The 24,173-nt window shown below is 41.6% G+C and overlaps 1 protein-coding gene across 1 annotated transcript in view; it reads right to left on the reverse strand.

Annotated features, from left to right (window-relative positions):
- Nucleotides 1–24,173, reverse strand: part of stard9 (StAR-related lipid transfer (START) domain containing 9) — a 286,706-nt gene that overhangs the window by 163,221 nt on the left and 99,312 nt on the right. The window contains exons 4-7 of the mRNA XM_048599610.1: nucleotides 17,352–17,468; nucleotides 5,046–5,078; nucleotides 4,897–4,958; nucleotides 3,071–3,183 (exon numbers count right to left, since the gene is read on the reverse strand). Coding sequence (XP_048455567.1) covers nucleotides 3,071–3,183; nucleotides 4,897–4,958; nucleotides 5,046–5,078; nucleotides 17,352–17,468 — 325 coding nt within the window. The remainder of the gene's footprint in view (nucleotides 1–3,070; nucleotides 3,184–4,896; nucleotides 4,959–5,045; nucleotides 5,079–17,351; nucleotides 17,469–24,173) is intronic.

The following is a 24,173-nucleotide window of genomic DNA, read 5'->3' on the forward strand; positions in this document are numbered from 1 at the left end:
CCTCTGAAGAGCATTCCACCCAGACCCATTCTCCTACCCTTGCATTTCCCATGTCTAACCCACCTAACCTAACCTGGGCACTATGGGCAATTTAGCATGACCAATCCACCTACCCTGCACATCTTTGGACTGTGGGAGGAAACCGGAGCACCCGGAGGAAACCCACGCAGACACGGGGAGAATGTGCAAACTCCACACAGACAGTCGCCTGAGGCTGGAATCAAACCTGGGTCCCTGGCGCTGTGAGGCAGCAGTGCTAACCACTGAACCACCGTGCCGAATTGAATAAACTTCTGATGAAGTGCCATTTTGAGGTATGCAGATTGTTCTAATAAAATTCCCAGCCTTCGTAGCACTGCATCAGTTTAAATATCACAGATGAGGTCACTCCCCAACTGCCATAGGACACTGTCACACACAACAAAAAGCATTTTCGTTCAAGTAGCTTTAAATTGAGGGGTAATAGATATAGGACAGATGTCAGAGGTAGGTTCTTTACTCAGAGAGTAGTAAGGGCGTGGAATGCCCTGCCTGCAAAAGTAGTAGACTCGTCAACTTTAAGAGCATTTTAATGGTCATTGGATAAACATATGGATAATAATGGAATAGTTTAGGTTAGAGGGCTTCAGATTGGCTTCACAGGTCGGCACAACATCGAGGGCCGAAGGGCCTGTACTGCGCTGTAATGTTCTATGTTCTAAGTTCTAAGTTTCAGATTTAAAAATCCACCCTTTCACAAATCACATTAAAAGGATAGACCAGGAGATTCTGGTTGCATGGAATATAGATAATAGGAGTATAACCCTTATAAAGTCTGAAATGCTGGCACTGCTCCCAATAAACTGAAATACTCTCACATACCAAAATGCATAAATCATAGTTTTCCTCTTACCCACAACTAACAGCTGGACTGGCTGTTTTTCAAATCCGAACACATGGCTAAAGTAAAAGAATGCTGCTGAAAGGCTACACTGTCTTTGACTGCAACATGAGGCTGCTTCAAATAGAGTTTATCAGGATACAAGGGATTCTCACTACTACAATAACTATTACTTCTGAACAATAAAAATACATGGCCAATGATCCAGTGAGTTAAAAACATGCACGTAGTTTGGCCAATAGAGGGCACATTAACAAAAACAGGAGTAAATTGAGGAGAATGATACTCTTTCCGGCATTTCAAGCCAGGGAATAGTCAGCCCCCAGCACGTAAAGTCATAAAGTAAAAGAAACTAAGCAGCTCAGCCTCCTGGTGAAAAGTCCTTTACTGTCAATTCATCCCCCAGTACCAGCTTCCAGAGTTTAGAAGTTCCAATGGGTTATGACTGATTTTAAATATGACAACAAGAGAGATAAAGGGAGGCAAAAAGGAGCCGGAGACAGTGATAGAGGAGAGCAGCCAACAGAGAGTGGGGGTGGGGTGGGGACAGCAATCGAGTGACTGGACTGCAATAAGTGAGCAAGGGGAGAATGATCAGGAGACAGGCGGGGGGTTGGTCGAGGAAAGGGATCGCGAGGCGGGACAAGGAAAGGGATTGAGAGGCAGGAGGGCAAGGAAAGTGATCAAGAGGTGGGGGGATGGCGAGGAAAGGGATCGAGAGGTAGGGGGGATGCGAGGAAAGGGGTCGAGAGGTGGGGGGCCCCGAGGAAAGGGATCGAGAGGCAGGGGAGAGGAAAGGGATCAACAGCCAGCGGGGAGGTGGAAAGAGACAGAGAGGCAGGCAAAAAGAAAGAGGAGGGGGAAGAGGAAAGAGATCAAAAGACGGGGAAAGACGGATCGAGAGGCAGAGGAGATGTGGGATAGAGATAGATCGAGATGTGGTGGCAGGAAATAGATGGAGGAGAGGGGAGTCGAGAATTGGGGAGATGGGAAATTGAGAGGCGGGGGATAGAAAAGAGGAGAGTATCAAAACGTGTGGGAGAAAGGGATAGGGGAGCTATTTGAAAAGAGGGGGATGGAGAAGCATGGAGAGAAATAGTGAGGGATGACAGGGAGTGGGGGAGTGAGAGGCACCTTACAGAGTCATAGATCTGAATAGCATGGAAACAGACCCTTTGGTCCTACTCATCGATGCTGACCAGATATCCTAAATTAATCTAGTCCCATTTGCCAGCATGTGGCCCAAATCCCCCGAGACACGTCCTATTTGTATATCCATCCAGCTGCCTTTTAAACGTCATAATTGTATCAGCCTCCACTACTTCCTCCGGCAACTCATTCCATACACGCACCAGCCTCTGTGTGAAAAAGTTGCCTCTCAGGTTCCTTTTAAGTCTTTCCCCTTTCACCTTAAACCTATGCCCTCTAGTTTTGGACTGCCCCACGCCAGGGAAAAGACCTTGACCGTTCATCCCATGCCCCTCATGATTTTATAAACCTCTATAAGGCCACCCCTCAGCCTCCGACGCTCCTTGTCGCCCTTTTTAAACAAAGGAACAGCACTGGTTATTTGCCAGTCTTCTGGGACTGCATCAGTGGCTAAAGAGGATACACAGACCTCTGTTAAGGCCCCAGCAATCTCCTCCCTTGTCTCCTTCAGTATCTTATGATAAATCCTATCAGACTCTGGGGGCTTTCCTACCTGAACATTTTTCAAGACACCCAACACCGTCTCCTTCTTAATACTGAAGATCAATGACCTGAGTTCAGGACATCTCGGCAGGAGCTCCTCAGTGTAGTATCCTTGGTGCAACCATCTTTAGCTGCTTTATCTATGACCTTTCCATAAGTTCAAAAGTGGGAATGTTGGTTGACAACTGCACTATGTTCAGTGACATTCATTCTTCAGATTCTAAAGCAGTCCCTTCCCTGTCTTTATGCAGTAAGACATGGCTCCTTATGGGAACTAACCATTCTACGATCCTTGGACTACTTGCACTTGGGCCTGAAGGTCTGAAAGATCAAAGAATCATATAATCTTACAGTACAGAACAGGCCCTTCTGTCTATTGAGTCTGTACCACCTGGAATTTTCAGAATGAAGTGAAATTGGTCAGGATTGTGCATAAATTGCGATTAAATCTGTCAAAGCCAGAAAATGATATGATTTGATAAAGAAGTGAGAAATCACCTTGCACATAGGGACCCTTATCAGGGTGTTCACGCACACGAAGCGTGTAGGGCTTGTTTCCATCGCAGCGCTTCAGAAGATCTCGGACCCGCTCGTTATAAATTTCTAAAAAACTATCAGAGAAAGAGGCCTCTATTAGTGTATGTTAATGAACATGAATTTTACTAAAGAAAAACTCAATGCTGCAAATCTGATGAAATATTAGAAATGATTGGGAGTGCCTAGCAAGTCAGAAGATGGGATAATTTGTAGGGGTTCTACTTGCACCTTATCTCTCAGCGCAAAAGGCTTCCACAATTACATTGAATTAGACAGCGTAACAGTACAGAATGAAGCCGCTTAGCTCAACTGGCTTATCCAGCTGTTTTTACATCACACAATACTCCTTCCCACTGCAATTTATCCATTCCTATTAGCAAATTCTTCTATTCCTTCATTTTGAATAAATTCAACAATGCTATCCGCCTCATGTGGCAGTGAGTTATCACATTTTAACCACTCTCAGTAAAACAGATTCACAAGGAATTCATCTATTTCAATTTTATGTTTTTCTCTTGTTGGATGCTCTCTGTTATAGTACATTGTAGTACATTCTCTATTTATACAGGTCGTCCTTTCACCTAACACAAGAGGTAACATTTCATCATCTAGTCTACTCAGGTATGCTATGGTTGCTATCAAATGTGCTATCAAACCACAGACCGATTTAAACAATGCAAAAGCTGAGAAATGTCAACATCTCTATTACCTTTCGTGTAATTAATATAGCAGAGTTCTGGTACTCGCTTCCCCGAACAGGAATGATACCAGGGTCCAGGAAGATTGGATACAAACTATGACTGTAGTGCATTGCTTTGAGTTTCAAAGCTTTATGAGAATGAGATGAAAGTTGCAGACATCACTAGATCAGAGTTTATGTCAATGATAAATTATGCTTGACGGTAACGTTTGGCAGGTATTTTTTGCTGATACTGAGACTGCACGGCAACTGCACCTGCAAGCTCATTGTTTTGCATGCAGTCATTACAACTTGCATGTTTGTGACAGAGAGTGGGAGAAAGTTTTTTTCTACAGTTTTGTGTGGCAGTGGTATATGCTACTTGATGCAGGGGCTACATTGTCATTTAAGAATAGATCAGACTTATGGTTGAAAGAAGGGTGAAGAAAAGCATATCAGAAAAGATTATGGCATTTAGGATTACTGCTCCTTTTGACTGGCTGAAGCAAATGCCCTATTCTAGTGTTATAACTACTATGCAACTCCATGCCATGGTGTTCCAATCCACCCACCCAACACCAATCAATCTCTTGCATGCTAATCAATAAATCAAACTTATAGAGTCATATTTTTGAACCATTCCAATCTGCCTTTGCAACCACTCCTATTGATCTCAACATTGTAATATGTTATGCTGGTATCCTTCATGCTACTGAAGGGAATAAACTGCTTCCACCAATGTTCTAGATGCTATGATTGAGGGTCAGTTGGCTCAGTTGGCGAGACAGCTGGTTTGCAATGTGCAATGATGCCAGCAGTATGGGCTCAATTCCCATGTTGGCTGAAGTTACCATGAAGGTCCTGCCTCTTCAACCTCTCCCCTTGCCTGAGGTGTGGTGACTCTCAACTTAAACTCACTACCAGTCCTCACTTTCTCTAATGAGAGAGCAGCCATATGGTTCTCCGGGACTATGCAATTTTCCCTTAGATGCTCTGATGGTCATGTTTCTCACACAACTGTCAGATGACACAAACCTGGTAATATCTGTCAACATCATCAATTCAAAAGGTGAGATTTCAACAAAGGAACACCAGCATTAATTCTCACCTAACTTCTATTCTGCATGACGTAAGCTTGTGTTGGTAGTCATCCACCCTGGAAAAGAGTCCCTGTGAAGAGGAACAATTATGATACATGTGCTGTGAACAAACAGTGATGAAATATTCAAGTGTTTAAAGTGCTGGGAAAGCAATTACCTTGCATATCCTTGGTGTCAGCCCAATGGATGCCTAAAGGACATGAGGGAATAATGAGTTATATGAAACTTGTACTTTAATGATTCCCTTACTGAAAATCATCTACTGGTAGTCATATACTCCATTAAACAAAGAGTTTCAACTGCAAATTCTATCATTTGGCTGTCCCTACTACAAATTGTAGTCATTGTTACATCCACAGCTTATAAGATTCAAAGTACTTTCTCCCTGCTTTCGCATCACTAACAATTTTACTATTATTTACTCCTTGTTCTCAATTATCATCAAACTCTTTATAAATCACATATGCTGGCAGGCATAAAGGAAGAAAGGACTTGGATTTATATCACTTCTTTAAAGGCTTAGGGGTGTCATAAACTACATTAGAAATGTAGACACTATTCGAATGTAGGAATTGCAACTGGCATTTTGTGCGCAGGAAGGTCTAATAAACATGATAATGCCATTTATTAGTATCGGTTGAGAAAGAGGCAGCAGAAAACCACCCTCATTTCTGTCAATATAGTGCCCAGTGGTGTTTTAGATCTATCTGAGAGGACAAACGAAACCCAAACTGAAAGCTGTCTCCTTAGGCAGTGTAGCAGTCCCTTAATGTTGCATTGGGAGTATCAGCCTAGATTCAGTGCTCAGTTTTGGAGCAGAATTTGAAACCACAGAAGATGTGCTAGCTGACGGTCAATCATCTCAGCCACAGGGTACTGTTACAGGAATTCCACAAGGATGTTCCTAGGCACAACCATCTTCAGATGCTTCATTAATGACCTTCCCTCCATAGTATGCTCAGAGGTGGGGATATTTGATGATGATTGCACAGTCTTTAACAACATTCATGATTCGTCAGGTACTGAAGTAGTCTTTGCCCACATGCAGCAACGTCTGGGCAACATTCAGACTTGGATTGATAAGTGGCAAGTAATTTTCATCGCGCACAGGTACGAGGCAATGATCATCTTCAATGTCTCAATGTCAACACTGACCAGAAATTGAAGTGAACGAGCCACATAAATACAGTGGTGACAAAAACAAACGAAAGGTTAGGAATTCTGCAGCAAACAACTCCCCAGCCTGCAAGGTACAAATCAGGCATGTGATAGAATACTCTCCACTTGCATGGATGAGTGCAGCCTCAACAATATATGAAAGCTCAGCACCATTCAGGACAAAGCAGCAGCTTGAATGGCACCTAAATCATCACCTAAAGCATTCACTCCCTCTACACCATTGCAGTGTATACCATCCACAATATTTAGTGCAGCAATCTGCTATGACCTCTGACAGCAACTTCCAAACAAGGAAGATGATGCATGGGAACACCATCAGCTGACTTTGAAATCTATTTCCAAACTTCACTGTTGCTGGGTCAAAATTCTGGAACTTCCTTCTTAACAGCACAGTGTGATGAGCTGCTTTCTTGAACAGTTGCAGTCCATGTGGTGTGAAGTACACCGTAGTATTGTTAGGGAGGGAGTTTCAGAATTCTGATGCAAGTTAATGACTGATCGACTATACATTCATGAACAAACCAAACTTAATAGACCTGGAGGGTTCAAAACAGGCTGTGTGAAGTACAGCAGAAAGAACTTACATTTAAATATCACCTTTCATAGAATCATACAGTACAAATGAGGCCCTTCGACCCATTGAGCCTGTCAAAATAGACAAAATCTACACTCCCACTTCCTGCACTAGGCCGATAGCCTTGAGTGTTACAAAATTTCAAGTGCCCATTCAAGTACTTTTTAAAAGGTTGCGAGATTTCCTTCCTCAACTGCTCTCCCAGGTAGTGCATTCCAGACCCCCACCAGCCTCTTGGTGAAAATACTTTTCTTCAAGTCTCCTCTAAACCTCCTGCCTTTCCCTTTAAAATTATGGCCCTTGTTACTGACTCTTCAACGAAGGAGAGCAGCTGCATTCCATTCACTTTCTCTACGCCACTTATAATCTTATCAGGCCCTGCCTCAACTTTCTTTGCTCAAAAGAAAACAACTTCAGCTTATCTAGCCTCTGTTCGTGACCAAAACACTCCATCCCATACAACATCCTGGTGAACCTTCTCTGTATGCTCTCCAGTGAAATCACATCCTTTCTATAGTATGAAGACTAAACCTGTACAGAGTACTCCAGCTGTGGCCTAAACAAAAGTCCAACATAACCTCCTCAGAGATCGTAAGAACTGCTGATGCTGGAGTCAGAGATAACACAGTGTGGAGCTGGAGGAACACAGCAGGCCAGGCAGCATCAGAAGAGCAGGAAAGCTGACGTTTCAGGTCGGGACCCTTCTTCAGAAATGGTGGAGGAGGAAGGGAGCTCTGAAATAAATAGAGAGAGGAGGGGTGGGACTGGGGAAAGGTAGGTGGGATGGTGATAGGTGAGTGCTGCTAGGCAGTGGAGGTAATTGGTCAGTGAGGTGGGAGGAGCGAAGGTATGAAGGTATGAGGCACTTGCTCCCTGCATGGATGAGGAACAGGGCTGCAGGAAGGATGAGTCAACTGACCATGGCACCATGGTTCAGGAAGCCATTCAAGAGGGGGGAGCTAAAGGACAGATTGTAGTTGTAGGGGATTCCATCATCAGGGGGATAGACAGTATCCTTTGCAAGCAGGATAGAGAGTCCCGCATGGTGTGTTGCCTGCCTAGTGCCAGGGTGTGAGACATCTCTGACTAGCTTGAGAGGTTACTAGAGAGGGAGGGGGAGGAACCAGTTGTTGTGGTCCATGTAGGTACCAACAACATAGGCAGGACTAGGAAAAAAGACCTGTTTCGGGATTATGAAAAGCTAGGAACAAAATTAAAAAACAGGTATTCAAGGGTCATAATCTCTGGATTGCTGCCCGAGCCACATGCAAACTGGCGTAGAGAGGCGAGGATCAGTAAACACGTGGCTAAAAGAGTGGTGTGGGAAAGAGGGTTTCCTTTTCATGGGGCACTGGCATCAGTTCTGGGACAGGAGGGATCTATACTGCTGGAATGGACTCTACTTGAACAGGGCCGGGTCCAGTGTTCTGGCAAAAAGGGTAAATAGGTCAATAGGACTTTAAACTAGGAAGTAGGGGGGGAAGGGAGGAGTGAGCGTACAGGGAATATAACAATTAATGGAAGGCAAAGCAGCAAGTTAGCAGGTGATGAGGAAGCTTCAACTCCACTGAAAATTAGGAAAAATGTTAAAGGGAAGGAGAACTCAAGAGCTGTTAGTAATGGAGGTGATAGGTGCAGAAACTGGCATAAGGGCACTTTATCTGAATGCTCGGAGCATTCGAAACAAGGTGGATGAGTTGACAGCGCAAATCATGGCAAATGGGTATGATTTAGTGGCCATTACAGAGACATGGTTGCAGGATGGTCAAGACTGGGAGTTAAATATCCAGAGGTATCAAACTGTTCGGAAGGACAGACAGGAAGGTAAGGGAGGTGGTGTCGCTCTGATTTTTAAGGGTGATATTTAAGGGCAGTAGTGAGAGAGGATATAGGTTCTACTGAACAAAAGGTTGAATCCAATTGGGTGGAAATTAGGAATAGCATGGGAGAAGAAGTCACTGACAGGTATGGTCTATAGGCCACCAAATAATGACATCGTGGTGGGGCGGGCAATAAACATAGAAATAGCTAATGCATGTAAAAATGGTACAACAATTATCATGGGGGATTTTAATCTACACATCGATTGGCCAAACCAGGTCGGTCATGGCAGCCTTGAGGAGGGATTCATAGAATGCATCACGATAATTTCCTTGAACAATATGTAATGGAACCTACAAGGGAGAAAGCTATCCGAGATCTAGTCCTGTGTAATGAGACAGGAATAGTTAATGATCTCACAGTTAGGGAGCCCCTCGGAAGGAGCGATCACAGTATGGTCAAATTTTAAATACAGATGGAGCGTGAGAAGGTTAAATCCAGTGCCAATGTCCTGTGCTTAAACAATGGAGACTATGATGGGATGAGGGAGGAGTTAGCTAAGGTAAAATAGGAGCAAAAACTTTATGGTGGGTCAATTGAGGAACAGTGGAGGACTTTCAAAACGATTTTTCACTCTGGTCAGCAGAAGTATATTCCAGTGATAAGGAAGAACTGTAGGAAAAGAGATAGTCAGCCATGGATGTCTAAGGAAATAAAGGAAAGTATCAGATTGAAAAAAAAACACATACAAAAAAGCAAAGATTAGTGGGAAACTAGTAGACTGGGAAATCTTTGAAGGTCAACAGAAAGCCACAAGAAAAGTTAAAGAGAAATGAGATAGATTATGAGAGTAAACTAGCTCAGAATATAAAAACAGGCAGCAAAAGTTTCTATAAATATGTAAATCGTAAAAGAGTGGCGAAAGTAAACATTAGTCCTTTAGAGGATGAGAAGGCCAATTTAATAACTGGGAATGAGGAAATAGCCGAGCCATTAGACAGTTATTTTGTGTCGATCTTCACAGTGGAAGACACAAATAACACGCCGAAAACTGATGGCAAGAAGGTTATAGCAGGTGAGGACCTAGAAACTATCATTATCACTAAGGAGGCAGTGCTGGGCAAGCTAATGGGGCTAAAGGCAGACAAGTCTCCTGGCCCTGATGAAATGCATCCCAGCGTGCTAAAAGAGGTGATGGGGGAAATAGCAAATGCACTAGTAATTATTTACCAAAATTCACTGGACTCTGGGGTGGTTCCTGCAGATTGGAAAACAGCCAATGTGACGCCACTGTTTAAAAATGGAAATAGACAAAAAGCGGCTAACTATAGGCCAGTTAGCTTAACTTCGGTAGTGGGGAAAATGCTTGAATCTATCATTAAGGAAGAAATAGTAAGACATCTGGATATAAATTCTCCCATTGGGAACACCCAGCATGGGTTCATGAAGGGTAGGTCATGTTTAACTAATTTGGTGGAATTCTTTGAGGACATTACTTGCATGATGGACAATGGGGAACCTGTGGATGTAGTGTATCTGGATTTCCAGAAGGCAATTGACAAGATGCCACACCAAAGGCTGCTACATAAGATAAAGTTGCATGGTATTACAAGTAATGTATTGACATGGATAGAGGATTGGTTGACTAGTAGAAAGCAAAGAGTAGGGGTAAATGGGTGTTTTTCTGGTTGGCCATCAGTGGCTAGTGGTGTGCCTCAGTGTTGGGACCGCAATTGTTTATAATTTAAATAGATGATTTGGAATTGGGGACTATGTGTGGTGTATCAAAATTTGCAGATGACACTAAGATGAATGGTACAGCAAAGTGTGCAGAAGACACTGAAAGTCTGCAGAGGGATATAGATAGTCTAAATGAGTGGGCAAAGGTCTGGCAGATGGAGTACAATGTTGAGGTCATCCATTTTGGTAGGAATAACAGCAAAATGCACTATGTTTTAAATGGTAAAAAATTGCAGCACACTGGTGTGCAGAGGGACTTGGGTGTCCTTGTGTGCATGCTGCTGTGCAGAGGGATTTGGGTGTTCTTGTGCATGAATCGCTAAAAGAGGTGCAGCAGGTAATTAAAAAGGCAAATGGAATTTTGTCTGTCATTGCTAGAGGGATAGAGTTTAAAAACAGGGAGGCTATGCTGCAGCTGTATAGGGTCCTGGTGAGGCCACACCCAGAGTACTGTGTACAGTTTTGGTCTCCTTACTTGAGAAGGGATATACTAGCACTGGAGGGGGTGCAGAGGAGATTCACTTGGTTGATTCCAGAGTTGAGAGGGTTGGATTATGAGCGGAGACTGAGTAGGCTGGGATTATACTCATTGGAATTCAGAAGAACAAGGGGAGATCTTACAGAAACATATAAGATTATGAAGGGAATAGACAAGGTGGAGGCAGGGAGGTTGTTTCCACTAGCAGATGAAACTAGGACTAGGGGCCATAGCCTCAAAATAAAGGGAAGCAGATATAGGACTGACATCAGGAGGAACTTCTTCACCCAAAAGGTTGTGAATCTGTGGAATTCCTTACCCAGTGAAGCAGTTGAAGCTACCTCGCTGAATGTTTTTAAGGCAAGGCTAGATAAATTTTTGAACAGTAAAGGAATTAAGAGTTATGGTGTGCGGGTGGGTAAGTGGAGCTGAGTCTCAAAAAGATCAGCCATAACCTTATTGAATGGCGGGGCAGGCTCAAGGGGCCAGATGGCCTACTCCTGCTCCTAGTTCTTATGTTCTTATGACAGCAAACGGGCAGGTTGTGTCAGGACAAGGAGGCGGGGATGAGAAGGAGGGCTGGTCATGGGATGAGGCCGGGGTTGGGGAGATTTTGAAACTAATAAAGTCCACATTGAGGACATTGGGTTGTAGGCTGGAGGAGCATCACCTTATATTCTGCCTTGGGAGCCTCATCTCCGACTGCACATTTGGCAGGTGTTTCTGGGAGGTGGAAGTGGTTCTTGGCCTTGAGATTACTGACATTCATTTCTCCAGTTCCTCTTCCATACTTCCTCTTGCAGATGGGTGTTCTCCAAGAATTGTGCCGCTTCATACAGGATCCTCCTCTGAGTTGGCTTTTTCTGAACGAGGGTCTCCCCAGCGTTGATATCTATGTTACGTTTCTTGAGGTAAGGCTTCAGGGACTCTTTGAAATGCTTCCTTTAACCTCCTCTCAATACCTTCTTTGACCTGGGTGAAGATGATTTTCCTTGGCTAAGCATGTGGCCAGCCAGATAGAATTAGTTTTGGATGGCCATGGCCTGGATGTGGTGCTATTGGCTACCTCAAAGACAGTGATGTTAGTACACTTATCTGCCCAGCTAATATGGAGAATCTGTTTCAAACAGCATTGATGGTACTTTGAGGAGTCTTAGGGTGGTGTCTATATGTAGTCCAATGTTTGAAACCATTGGGAAGAACCAGAAGGATGACTGCCTTACGCACAAGGATCACAGACATTGAGACTCTCATCCTTAGGTATTCGAAGGCGGCACTTGCAGATTGGATACAATGTTAAATCTCCACATAGGTCAGCCTTAGATGACAGGTAGCTTCCCAGGTAGGGGAAGTATTCCACGTTTGGGAGGATTTCTCAACCTCAAGAATAGTTAATCCTATTAACTTTATGAAAGCGTCGTATCCTTTGAGGATATTGAATCAAGTCATTTTATTGCAGCCAGATTTAGAAATTCTCACAAGTTTATTCATAGATAAGTGTGTACAAACGTAAACAGTGGAAACTGTTTCAATGTAAAGCTGTGATAATTTGGTCAAAACTATTCAGAAAAATAAGCCATGCCCATATGGCTTTTTACACAATTCACTTCCTGTTTATAAATAACTTTTGTTAAATTTATTCTGCTTTCTTTAGTACAGCACTTCCAAATGTTACATGCATCAGCCTTCAAATTAAATCTGAATTCAACTCTTTTCATATGGTGAGTTTTAATAGTTGCAATCTGTTTCGAATTATCTCCGCTTAACGCCTCAAAAAAGTTACAAGGGTGGATACGCTGACGGTAAACTACTTGGGCTGAGGTAAATTACTGAGAAAACTTTGCTGGATGCAGTTTTTTAGTGGCTTAGTTATTGATGAAATCAAACCACTTTAAAATGGGATAATTTATGTTAATAAAAGTTAATTTTCCTTTATGTGATGATCAACAATTCCTTTCTGACAAAGTCAAAATGAGTTGTAGTTCCATGATGAACAGGGCACTCTTCATCTGCAGATCAGATGCAATGGCAGTTATTCCACTGATGGTCCAGGGTGGCATTGCAGCTAAGCCCAAACTCTCACCCACTGACACTCAAAGCCAAGCGTTTTCAGCAGCATCACTAGTTCGCATTCCAGAATGCTGCCTTCCTCCTCCCTAGTCCATGATTCCGGAGGCCAACTACTTCACCCTGGGGTGTCCTGTGGTTATGAAAAATGCTCTATAAATGAGACTTTTTTTTCACTCTCTCTCCAGTTCAGATCAGCTGCTTCAGCACAGGCTCAAAATTCAGAGTGTGAGAGACTCCACGCTGCAAGCTCATCAGAGGAGGTGTAATCTAAGCAGCTTTGAAAACCCAGTTACCTCAGCTCAGTTAGCAGCAGTCCCACCTCTGGATCAGAAGATCAAGTTTAAATCCCAATCTGAAGATTTTAGAACATAGTCTCGGCTGAACATTTTACTGCAGTACTGCAGAAGGGCTATATCACTGAGACACTAAACCTCTCAGTTTGTCATAAAAGATGCTATCACTTCCCCATTTGGTATGTCTCTGTTCAAAACAAGGTAATTGATGTGAATGCACTTTGCGACTTGCTGAGGTTGTGAAAGACTCAATATAAACCCAAGTCTTTATTTCAACACTAAACTCAATTCTCCCTATATTACTCCATTACGATGACCTATAGTATGGGCTGTGATCCTTCACTGAGCCTCCTTAATTTAAAAAAAATAATTCAACTGCTAAGCACCACAAACTGATGTTGGGATTCAACTAAATGCCAGCTGTCCATTAATTTTTCAAATTAATTCTTGGGATAGAAATGCCACAGACACGGCCAGCATTCATCACCATCCTTAATTGCCTTTCAGGAGATGCTGGTGAGCCATCTTCTTGAATTGCTGCAGTTCACATAGTTTAAGCACATCCATAGCAATGTTCAGGAATGAATTCGCAGAATTTTGGCCCAGCACCTATGAAGGGACAGTGATGTATTTCCAAGTTTGATGTGTGGCTTGGATGAATACTTACAGGTGGTGGTGTTCTCGAGTAACCTAAGCTCTTCATTTTCTTGATAGTAGACATCAGATGAACTTAGAACAGGAGTAGGCCATTGAGCCCATCATGCCTACTCCACCATTAAATAACATTATGGCTGAGCAAATACTTTAATGCATTTTACCCACACTTCTTTTTTAAGTCACTCATGGGGCATGTACATCGCTGGCCAGTCAGCATTTATTGCCTGCCCCTAGCTGCCCTTGTTCTGAGTGGCTTGCTAGGCCATTTCTGAGGGCAGTTGAGAGTCAAACAATTGCTGTCGGTCTAGAGTCACACATAGGTCAGACCAGGTGAGGATGGTTCCATCTTTCCAAACGACCGTATGCCAATGGTAATCAGAAATCTATTAATCTCTGCTTTAAATATACTGAAAGGTTGAGCTTCCACAGCCCCTGGGATACAGAATTCCAAAGATTCACAACTATCTGAGTAAGAAAAATTCTCCTCCTCTCAGTAAAATGACAATCCCTCATGTTAAGTTATGCCCAGATGCTGGTCTCCCAACTAGGGGAAATATCTTTTCAGCATGTACTCTGCCCATCCTTTTAAGTATTTTGTAGGCGTCAATGAGATTACCTTTCATCCTTTGAAATTCTGAAACTCTAGAGAAATTAGGCCCAGTTTGCCTCATCTCTATTCATTGTACAATCCTGTCATTCCAGTCTGGAGAATCTTCACCTCCTCTGTGGCAATAACATCTTCCTTGAGGTACAGACCAAAACTCATAATGTGGTCTCCTTTACAGTGGGGAGACAAAATGCAGGCTGGGTGACCGCTTTGCAGAACACTTACTTTCTGTCTGAAAAAATGACCCCGAGCTTCTAGATGCCTGCCACTTCAACACACCAAAATATTCCCATGCCAGTATTGCTATCTCAGGCCTGCTGCAATGCTCCAGTAAAACTCAACATAAGCTGAAGGAACAGTACCTCATCGTCACCTTACAGCCCTCAGGATTCAATGCTGAGTTTAACAGTTGCAGAACATCAATACCACCCTCCGTGTTCATTACCCTCGCCTACACCCCAGATCCTGTTCTGTATGGGTTGCTTCCAGCACATCCAGTATGTTTTCATCTATTCACAATTCCTGTTAGCACCCATTCAACATTTGTTTCTTTCCCCAGCTTAACATCAGCAATCCCTTTCTTTCTCTCTGGGCTCCAACTTTTCGACTTACTCCTCCTCTGACCACCCTTGCCATCAACATAAATACCACCATTTTCCAGCTGCTTTCAATTCTGACAAAGGATCACTTGACTCAAAACCTTAACTCTGTTATTTTCTCTCCACAGATGCTGCCAGACCTGCTGACTTTCTCAAGCAATTTCTGTTTTTGTAACATTCAAGTGGGCTTCCTAAAAGCTTGCTGCATCTGCATGATGACTAATTGACAAGGATACCCAAATCCTTTCCTGCATCTACACTTTCTGACCTCTCACCATCTAAGAAATATTCTGCACATCTGTTCCTCGGACTAAATGGATAATCCCATATTTTTCTACATTATATTCTGCCATGTTAGTGCCCACTCATTAAGCCTGTTCAAATCCTCCTGAAATTGTGTGGCATCTTCCTCACAACACACATTCCTGTTTACCTTTGTATCATCTGCACATTTGAAAATATTACATTTGTTCTTCTCATCCAGATTATCAATGTATCTTGTGAACAGCTGAGGCCCAAGTTCTGGGCCTTGCAGTACCCCACCACAAGGCCTCAAATATAGAGCTGAAGGAGCCTTGGTGAGAACTAAGTATCGTCGTCACTGCAAATCACTTGTTAACGAGTATGATTGTCCATCTAGGAAGTTCTGCATCATTGGTCATAGATTCTGTGGGTCCTTATGTGGTTGATGAGCCTGCTCCTAGAGCCTCATCTCTAAACACACATTTGGCAGGTTTTTCCGAAAGATGGAACTGGTCCTTCCCCTTGAGATTGCTCACATTCCTTTCTCTGACTCTCCTCTTGCCGATGGATGTTCTTAAAGAATTATGCCCCTTCATACAGGAGCTTTCTCCAAGTCAGTTTCTTCTAAACGGCAGTCTCTCAGGTGTTGACTTTTATGTTGCATTTCTTGAAGGAAGCCTTCAAGAAGTCTTCAAAAAGTTTTCTTGTCCTCCTCTAAATCAAGTGCCTTCCTTGAGCTGGGAGAAAACAAAAATTGCTTTAGCAGTTGGAAGTCAGGCATCCTAGGTACTTAGCCAGCCCAAAACAGTTAGTTTCAGATGATCACAGCCACGATGGTGGTGCTATTGACTACTTCAAGATACTGATGTTTGTATGCCCGTCCTCTCAGCTGATGTGGGAAATCCATCTCAAACAGCATTGATGGTACTTCTCAAGCATCTTGAGGTTATGGCTATACATAGTCCAAGTTTTAGAGTCGTACAGAAGAGTCAGAAGGACAAGTGCCTCGTACAGGAGGATCTTGGTGTCAGCACAGATGTCATGGTTGTTGAAGATTCTCATCCTTAGCCAGTGCTTGCAGATTAGATGTGGATCTCTGTACCGAAGTCAACCTTAGATGAGAGGTAGCTTCCTAGATAGGGAAAATGTTCCATTTTTGGAAGGATTTGTCCATTGATCTTAATGGAGCGACAGACTGGAACTTGACTTGGGACAAGTTGGTAATAGGACTTGAGAATGATGTAGATATCAATTCTTCAGAATGCTTCCATGAAAGGCATTAAGCAAAGACTTCCAAGACAGCAGAGATAACATTGCCATCCATAGGCTGAAGTTCCACAAGTGAGGTCAGCGTTGTTTTGTTCTTGGATTTCAACCAGTTCAGGTTGAAAAATTCTCCGTCCATCATATACAGAACCTCCACATCACTGGCAAGTTTGCTCTTGACAAGAGGAAGAATGGTGGCGATGAAAATGGAGACTATACTAAGCATACAGAGACAGTGAAAGATAAGGAACTGAATATCCATCTGATCTACAACATTAGAGCCAGAAAGCTACAGTAAAGAACTAATATTGTAGAGTTCAGCATTTTTAGTAATAATTGTTTCAATATATACCACAAGGTCAGGATTAATTGCCCCATTATCTTTTAGTCTTTTTATCATTTGCAGCTACTATCTACAGAAAATAAAGTACTCGTATTTATATAACATTTATAAATTTGAGGTATCCCTAAACAGCTCTCAGTCAATTGAGTGCTTTCAAAAGTAGTCATTGTTGTACTGTAATCAATGGTCCTCTTAAAGTCATGGCTAGTGCTAGCTATGCTCTTACAACAAGTTTATAGTAAAGTGATTCAGTGCAATCAGCCTTCAAAGACAGTGATTCTTCTGACTAATGTGTTAATCACTATGTTAGTCAGAAAGGAAGATTAAGCCAGAACATGTATGGTGACTGAGAAACCCCAAGCTAAGCCATTCACTGCTAAAGAATCCATTTGGCATTATTCTCACTACAGCTGTGCAGAATGGACATGGGGGATAGTGAGTGTCTTTCACTGCTGAAGTGAATAGGTTAGTGTAAGAGAAATAAAGGGTGCATGAATAAAACTAACTAAAATGATAATGAACTGTACTCTGGCTTCCTGCCTTGCTTGTGTGAATGACAGTGGGGAGAAAAAAAGGAAAAATTGAATACTTACTGGCGTCCCCATCATTGTATATGTTTTTCCTGAGCCTGTTTGTCCATAGGCAAACAAACAGACATTGTAACCCTCTATAGCTCCCGACAGGACTGATGTGCCAAGATCCTGATACACCTGTAGATACAGAGAATAATTAGGATTAGTGGACTAGAGAATTGCAAACGTCAATGTCACAAAAATGAACAATTTCAGAAGGCACAACCTAGCCTTTTTTGAGCCTCAAAATATGTCCTAGTTGCACAGTAGATGTCATATCAACACACATTTGGAATGATGAGCAATCAAAACTGCTAGTCATTGAGTCCACAGGTTTGAATGACGTAATGAGTACATAGAAAAAAAATGCTCAATAGTTTTCTGTATAACAATGCCCTCAATTAAATGAATCTCTTGCAGTCTCTTTATACACAAATAGAAAACTTACCAACATTTGAAATTTGAAAATTGAGGATGAATAAATAAGTGCAGAAAGCACACATCCAGTCTTTCAGTATGTGAGAAAATGTCACATTAGCATTTTGAGATGATTCTAATCCAGGATGCTTCCCATAAACTTTACCCAATCATTTCTCATCAGACATGTTGTGTATTATGTTAGTAAATTGATAACAGGGTTATTAATGATGAAGATGAAGAGTGAGCCAAAGCTTAATCGGTATTATTCTTTCTTCAGGGTTAGAAGGTTGTGCATTCAAATCTTCCAAGACCAAAACTCACTGTAGTGATGAGGGAGCGCTGCACTGTTGGAGGTACTGTCTTTCACATGTAACATTAAAAGAAGGCCTTGAAAGTATCTGACCTCCTGTCGAAAAGACAGGAGGAAAGGAAAAGGGAGGGAGATAGCTCTGCCTATGACACTATCCCTGAGGAACTCCTGCAATGATATCCTGGGACAATCACAACCATCATCCTTTAGGCTAGGTATGACTCCAACCAGCAGAGAATTTTCCCAATTTCACTGACTCCAGTTTTGCCAGGGCTCCCTAATGCCACACTCAGTCAAATACTGCCTTGATGCCAAGGGCAGTCACTGTACCTTGCTTGTGAAATTCAGGAGGTGCTTACATCAAAGTTCAAGAGGGCCAAAGGTTATGCTCCATAACTCTCAGGTTAGACCCCACTACAGTAGCTATGGCCATTTCTGGTCACCATACCCCTGGAAGGATATACTGGTCTTGGAGAGAATTCAGCGCAGATCCAACAAATTCATATTAGAGCTGAAGGAGATAAATTCTAAGCTGCACAGCCTAAGCTTTAACTATGGAAGATTAAAGAATAAATTATTTGAGGTACATAAGATTATTAAAGTATTTTGTAGCAGGAGTGCAGAACAAGAGGGTATTGCCTCTAAAATGAGACTTTGGCAGTTTCAGGGTGATTTCAGAAGCATTTCTTCCCAGAGGGTATTGGAAATTACAAGCCATTTCCTTCAAAAAAACTGTTGAAGCTGAGTCAGTTAAAAATTCTGTTCCTAAAATTAATTAAGTTGAGTTAGATAAGATGTTAAAAGTTACAAAACTAACACAACTAGATGTATTGCAAGTGCAGATCATTTGAATCAGGGTTAGGTTTGCCTGGCTTATTAGAATTAATCAAATGTTTATCAAACAGCACGTAAGGCTCAAAAAGGCTGAAGGGCACACTTATCAAGCCTTGACCCACTGTCTAAGCAACTGGCTAACATGCAAGTCACTTGAAGCTGAAATAACCAAGTGTCTCTATCATCCAAGGAGTGCACTGTGGGAAGCACTGCTACAAGTGACATACCAGTTGTTGACTTCAATGAATGAAATACTTGTATGGATTGTCCCTCACAGCAGCAGTCTCAGAGGTCAAGTAATAAAGGGCATAGAAACATTCTCATAAGAGATTTTGTGTTACCAGGCTGTAATACATACAAAATCTGGCTTCATTAGGGACAATAAGTTACAGCTATTTATGTGACAACACCAAGATACCAATGGCTATAACAGTGCCAGTGCTGTTACCAACTTTGTTTTATTCATTTTTCTTAAAAGTACTGCAGCAAATCAGAATTGCTGCAGTTCAGAATTAATACGATACATTTTTTTGATTTTGTACAGTGCCAGTACGGTATTCAAATGATGTAACGCAAGTCTTTAAAAAAATCTTGCGATCAGTAGCAGTACAATCATTACGATGCAGAATGCATGAAAAATTCTGCTGCTTTCTTTACAGCCTGAGTGTATAAAATAGACAACGCTGGGTGGAGAAGGGATACACAGACAATGATATTATCTGTATGGACTTCAAATTTCATTTTTCTGAGACATGAGACAGAAATTTTGTGATGGAATTGGGGTAAAGTCATTATAATTCGATCCATATCTCCATATTTTCCACGTTTTCCCTTATCGGAAAAAAGAAACCTGTGCTCTTGATTGGGATAGAAAAAAATTCTATGCTAACTTGCCAGAACAGGGCCAACAACTTTGGCTCCGTTCATATTACAGCTGTTTAAATAAGGCATGTAGTTAAAATGTGAAGCATATGTCAGCTTGGCTCTGAGATATGGTGATTTTATTCTAAGCTTTCTTTGATGGGTTTTTTGTTTTGTTTCTAGGCTATGATCTAAAAATCAAACTTTAAACTGTTGTATGCATTACTTTATTAAGTCACACTGTCACACTGCCAATCATGATCTATACTCCGGGGAAATGAGCTCTGCTGTCTCAAGTCCATTAAGATTGCTGTTAGGTATTACATATATAATACCATTGTAGCTTTGAACCACCTGGGCTACTAGAGAGGCAAAGGCATTCTGGTGTTTTTCTCAATGGAAAAGTGAATCTGCAATTAAAATGAAGCATTAAAATTAATGATTAAAATCTAAGAATATTTTCTGCTCTTGCACTGATCATTCACGAGTTGGAAAGACATTTTTTATCGTGCGAATCATTCTACTATGGACAACATTTTTAATGCACTTTCTTCCCATGCAACTAGATTCGAGGTGAAATATTTGTCAGCATTGTAAATATAACTAAAACTGCTTTTTCAAACAATACAGCAATCCTGATTAACCTAGTCACTTAGATCTCACCAGTGGGAGATGTACAGGCCTCTCATTCAGACTGCTCTGGGGAAAGAATGGAAAATCGTTTAGCTGAACCTTCTGGCTGGAAAACCAGGAAAAGGAATCGAAACACTCAAACAGATATGTGAAGCCAAGTTTATCCCATGGGAAATCTGTGCAGATGTCAAGAACTAACTCAAGGACATATAGGAATTCAGAATCTGAGAATTCTACTGACATACTACACTTTTAAAATAGGTAAAGCATCTCTATTTGTGACTTTGCTGATCAACTATTCCCTGACTGTAGCACAATATGTAAAATACAGACATACAAATATGTTACACAATACCACTTCCGAGATCCAAGTGGATTTTTTACCCCTCACAGCTCGGTGTATCACCACAATAGGTTAAAAGAATCTGACACATTTGACACACAACACCACAGCAAACGTATCAGCTCTACACAAAAAAGATGTTGAACCTAAGTGGCTGAAGTCACAAACATTGGTACCTGTTCATATGACAAATATTTCCTGGTCAGGAAAGCACTCTGCAAAACTTCCATCTGCCAGAATGAGAACATTTGTATCAGAATCTTGGAACACATGATGAATTTTCTCAACAAGCTTTGCATTTGACAGTGCCCAGTTGACCATAAACAATTATTTGGAAAGAAATTTCTTCAAAATCTTTGTTGATGCATAATGACACATCATTTAATACTGAAGCCAGTTTGACGGTGACCAGAAAATCATTGTTGCTTGTCATAAAACCTACTTGGTTCACTAACGTGCTTGAGGGAAGGGAATCTGCCATGCTTTCTTGGTCTGGCTTACATTCCAGACGCCAAAGTGGTTGATTCTATTGCTCGTCGAATGGGCCTAGCAAGCCACTTAGTTGCACAAAACCACTGCAAAGTTTGATAAATATATCCCTCCAACCGACTATCAGTGCTCCTCTGTTGAATACCACTTGGTGGACGCATCGAGGGTGGTAAGGTCACAAAATGCACACTGGGTCAGGGACTCAATGTCTATCACCAACAGAGGTTCAGGAAACCTGTACAGATAACTTATGACCTGATAGTCAATCCAGAGACCTGTGACCTGAATATTTAAGGATGCTTTACATTTCATAAAGACAAGAAAATAGGAAAGGGTGGTGAAGTTGTTCTGTTAATTCAGGGTGACATTAATTCAATAGTGAATTTAGAAACTTAGTTCTAAAGATCAAGATATAGCATCAGTTTGGTTAAAGATTAAAAAATAGCAAATGGAAGAACTCAATTGTGGAGTAGTTACAAGTAAATTATAACCACTGAACAGTTAGAATACCCTAGAACTAATTATACAGCAAGCAATAATAGGGGGCTTATGAGAAAGACATGAGAAAGAGATAATCATGCGTGATTTTAATCTACTTATAGGCAGGACAGGCAAAGAGAGCCTGGAAGATGAATTCCTGGGATGTTTTCAGGAGAATTTCACAGAGGACCATATTTTAGAACCAACCAGAGCAGTTTGTTGCAGATCTGGTAGTGAGTAACGAGACAGTATTACTTAATTACCTCCGAGGAAATAAGTATCATAAAATGATTGAAATTCATATTCAGTTCAAGGAAGAGAAGAATGGTTTAAGACTGCCATTTTAAATCTAAATAAATTACAACAGAATTAAGACAGGGACTGGCAAAAATGAAATGGAAAAAAAGTTAACATATAGATCAGTAGAAACGCAATGGTAGACATTAGAGATAATTCACTATGTTCAGCAAAAACATTATCAATGGGGAAGAAAGAACTCTGGGGGAGAACCTTCTAGTCCAGGATGTGGCACAAATGGATACAGATATTATAATCAGATCCCAGGCAGGATTTGCCTAATTAATACAGTTCCAGGCAGATACCCTGAATTGTCAAGCTCTCGTGAGGAGGGATAAACTGGCACTCAGAGAGATAAACTGGCACCCTTTCTTTATACAACTGTCCTCTTGGTTGATTGCAGCAAGGTCATTACACAAAGAATCCCCTTCCTTGCAGATGCCTTTCCCCAGACCAAATTAATTTACGTTTTAAAAGGAGCCAACTTAACCAAGCTTTCTGGAGTTAACAAAACATCAAGTTTTTTTGTAGCTAATAAACATGGGAAGAAATAATAACACCAAAGGATACAAGGATCACAGTCGCTCGAGATGAGTAGACTGTGGAATGTTAATAGTTGAGCAGTCAATTTTGATATTCATGGTTTTGTGGATTGACTGAAATTCTTTTGCCCTGTTTCCTTTTAACTAGCTTGCTGGCAAATTGATCATAGGAACACAGGAACAGAAATAGGCCATATGGCTCATCAAGTCTGCACCTCCAATTAATAAGATCATTGATGATCTGATAACTCTCAACTCCACTTTCCTTTCTTATCCCCCTAATCCCTGATTCCCATGATGATTAGAAATCTCTATCTCAGCCTTGAATATCCTTAATGACCCAGCCTCAACAGACCTCTGTAACTTAAACAAGTGAGTCCTTACTCTGAGATTATGCCCTCTGGTCCTAGATTCTCCCACAAGGGGAGACACCCTCTCCTCATCTACCCTTTCAAGCCCCCTAATAATCTTGTATGTTTCAATAAGCTTGTCCTCTCATTCTTCTAAAATTGATGAGTACAAGTCCAGGGTTTCTAGCACTCAGAGAGAGAGAGTATCTTATCCATTTCTTTATCTATGGTATGGGGTGTTGAATGATTGTTCTCAAAGCTGCAACCTTCACAGCACAATAGGGAGTCAGACCTATAACACACACGGGCCAGGGTTGAAGCTCACTTTTGACCTCTATCCTTGTGTATTCTTGAAGAGGAAAATACAAACACATCTATCTGCTGTCTTTTTTCACACCATTTTCACAGCCTGGGATCATTCAGTTCATTTTGCATTTTCTCCCTTTGAAGCTTCCCTGATACCTTGTCTGGTGTAACATTCCATAGTCTCTCTCCTGATAGCTTCGAAATTTATATCTGCAATCATTTTTGCTTCATCAGTCCTCTTTCAAAAAACACATGCTGGAGTTAAACTTTGATATACCCAGAGGTGATATGGGGTTACCATCTGTTTATGACATGGGAAAACAACTTAATTGGTGAGGGGGTGACATGGTAAGACTCCACCACTTCTACCAGAATCATGTTCCCAAGCAAACCCCAACCACCCTCCCCCAACCTGATCACCAATGGATCCATAGGGGGGCACTAATCATCCACTTACGGACAACTTCAGGCACCTGGGCTACAGTTATCTCAGCTCCAGCTGGGACAAGAAAGAGTCAACTCAACTAACTAGTCAACCAGTGCAGCAAGAAATGAAGCCTGACATGTACAACTCCTTTCAAATGTTGTTTTTACCAGCTGAGTCATTGTGACAGTCACAGGAAGACAGTTCTAGATTATAGTGGTCCTTCTAATCCATGCATGATCAAGGCCACAAACATGCGGTATGAAAAGTGGACAGTGAGATCCATGCTGCTTTCTTTGTTTCCAACCTGCCATGGTCTCCCATTACCCCCAAATAGAGTAGGAGAAACCTTGCTAGAAATTCACAACGGTACTAGTAAATTTCTATTTAAAAACATGAAGAGTGACTTGAGTGAGAATACGCCCTCCAACATGAGAGTCCAGGGATTTAATAATTCGAAGTAAGGAAATGGTCAAAGCACCCTATGTTATACTGACTTAACTGTAAAAGACAAATACTTGTAAATTATACAGAAATAATTGTAATACAAAGAT

Source organism: Rhincodon typus, chromosome 8 (assembly GCF_021869965.1).
Source record: "Rhincodon typus isolate 14 chromosome 8, sRhiTyp1.1, whole genome shotgun sequence".
NCBI lineage: Eukaryota > Metazoa > Chordata > Chondrichthyes > Orectolobiformes > Rhincodontidae > Rhincodon > Rhincodon typus.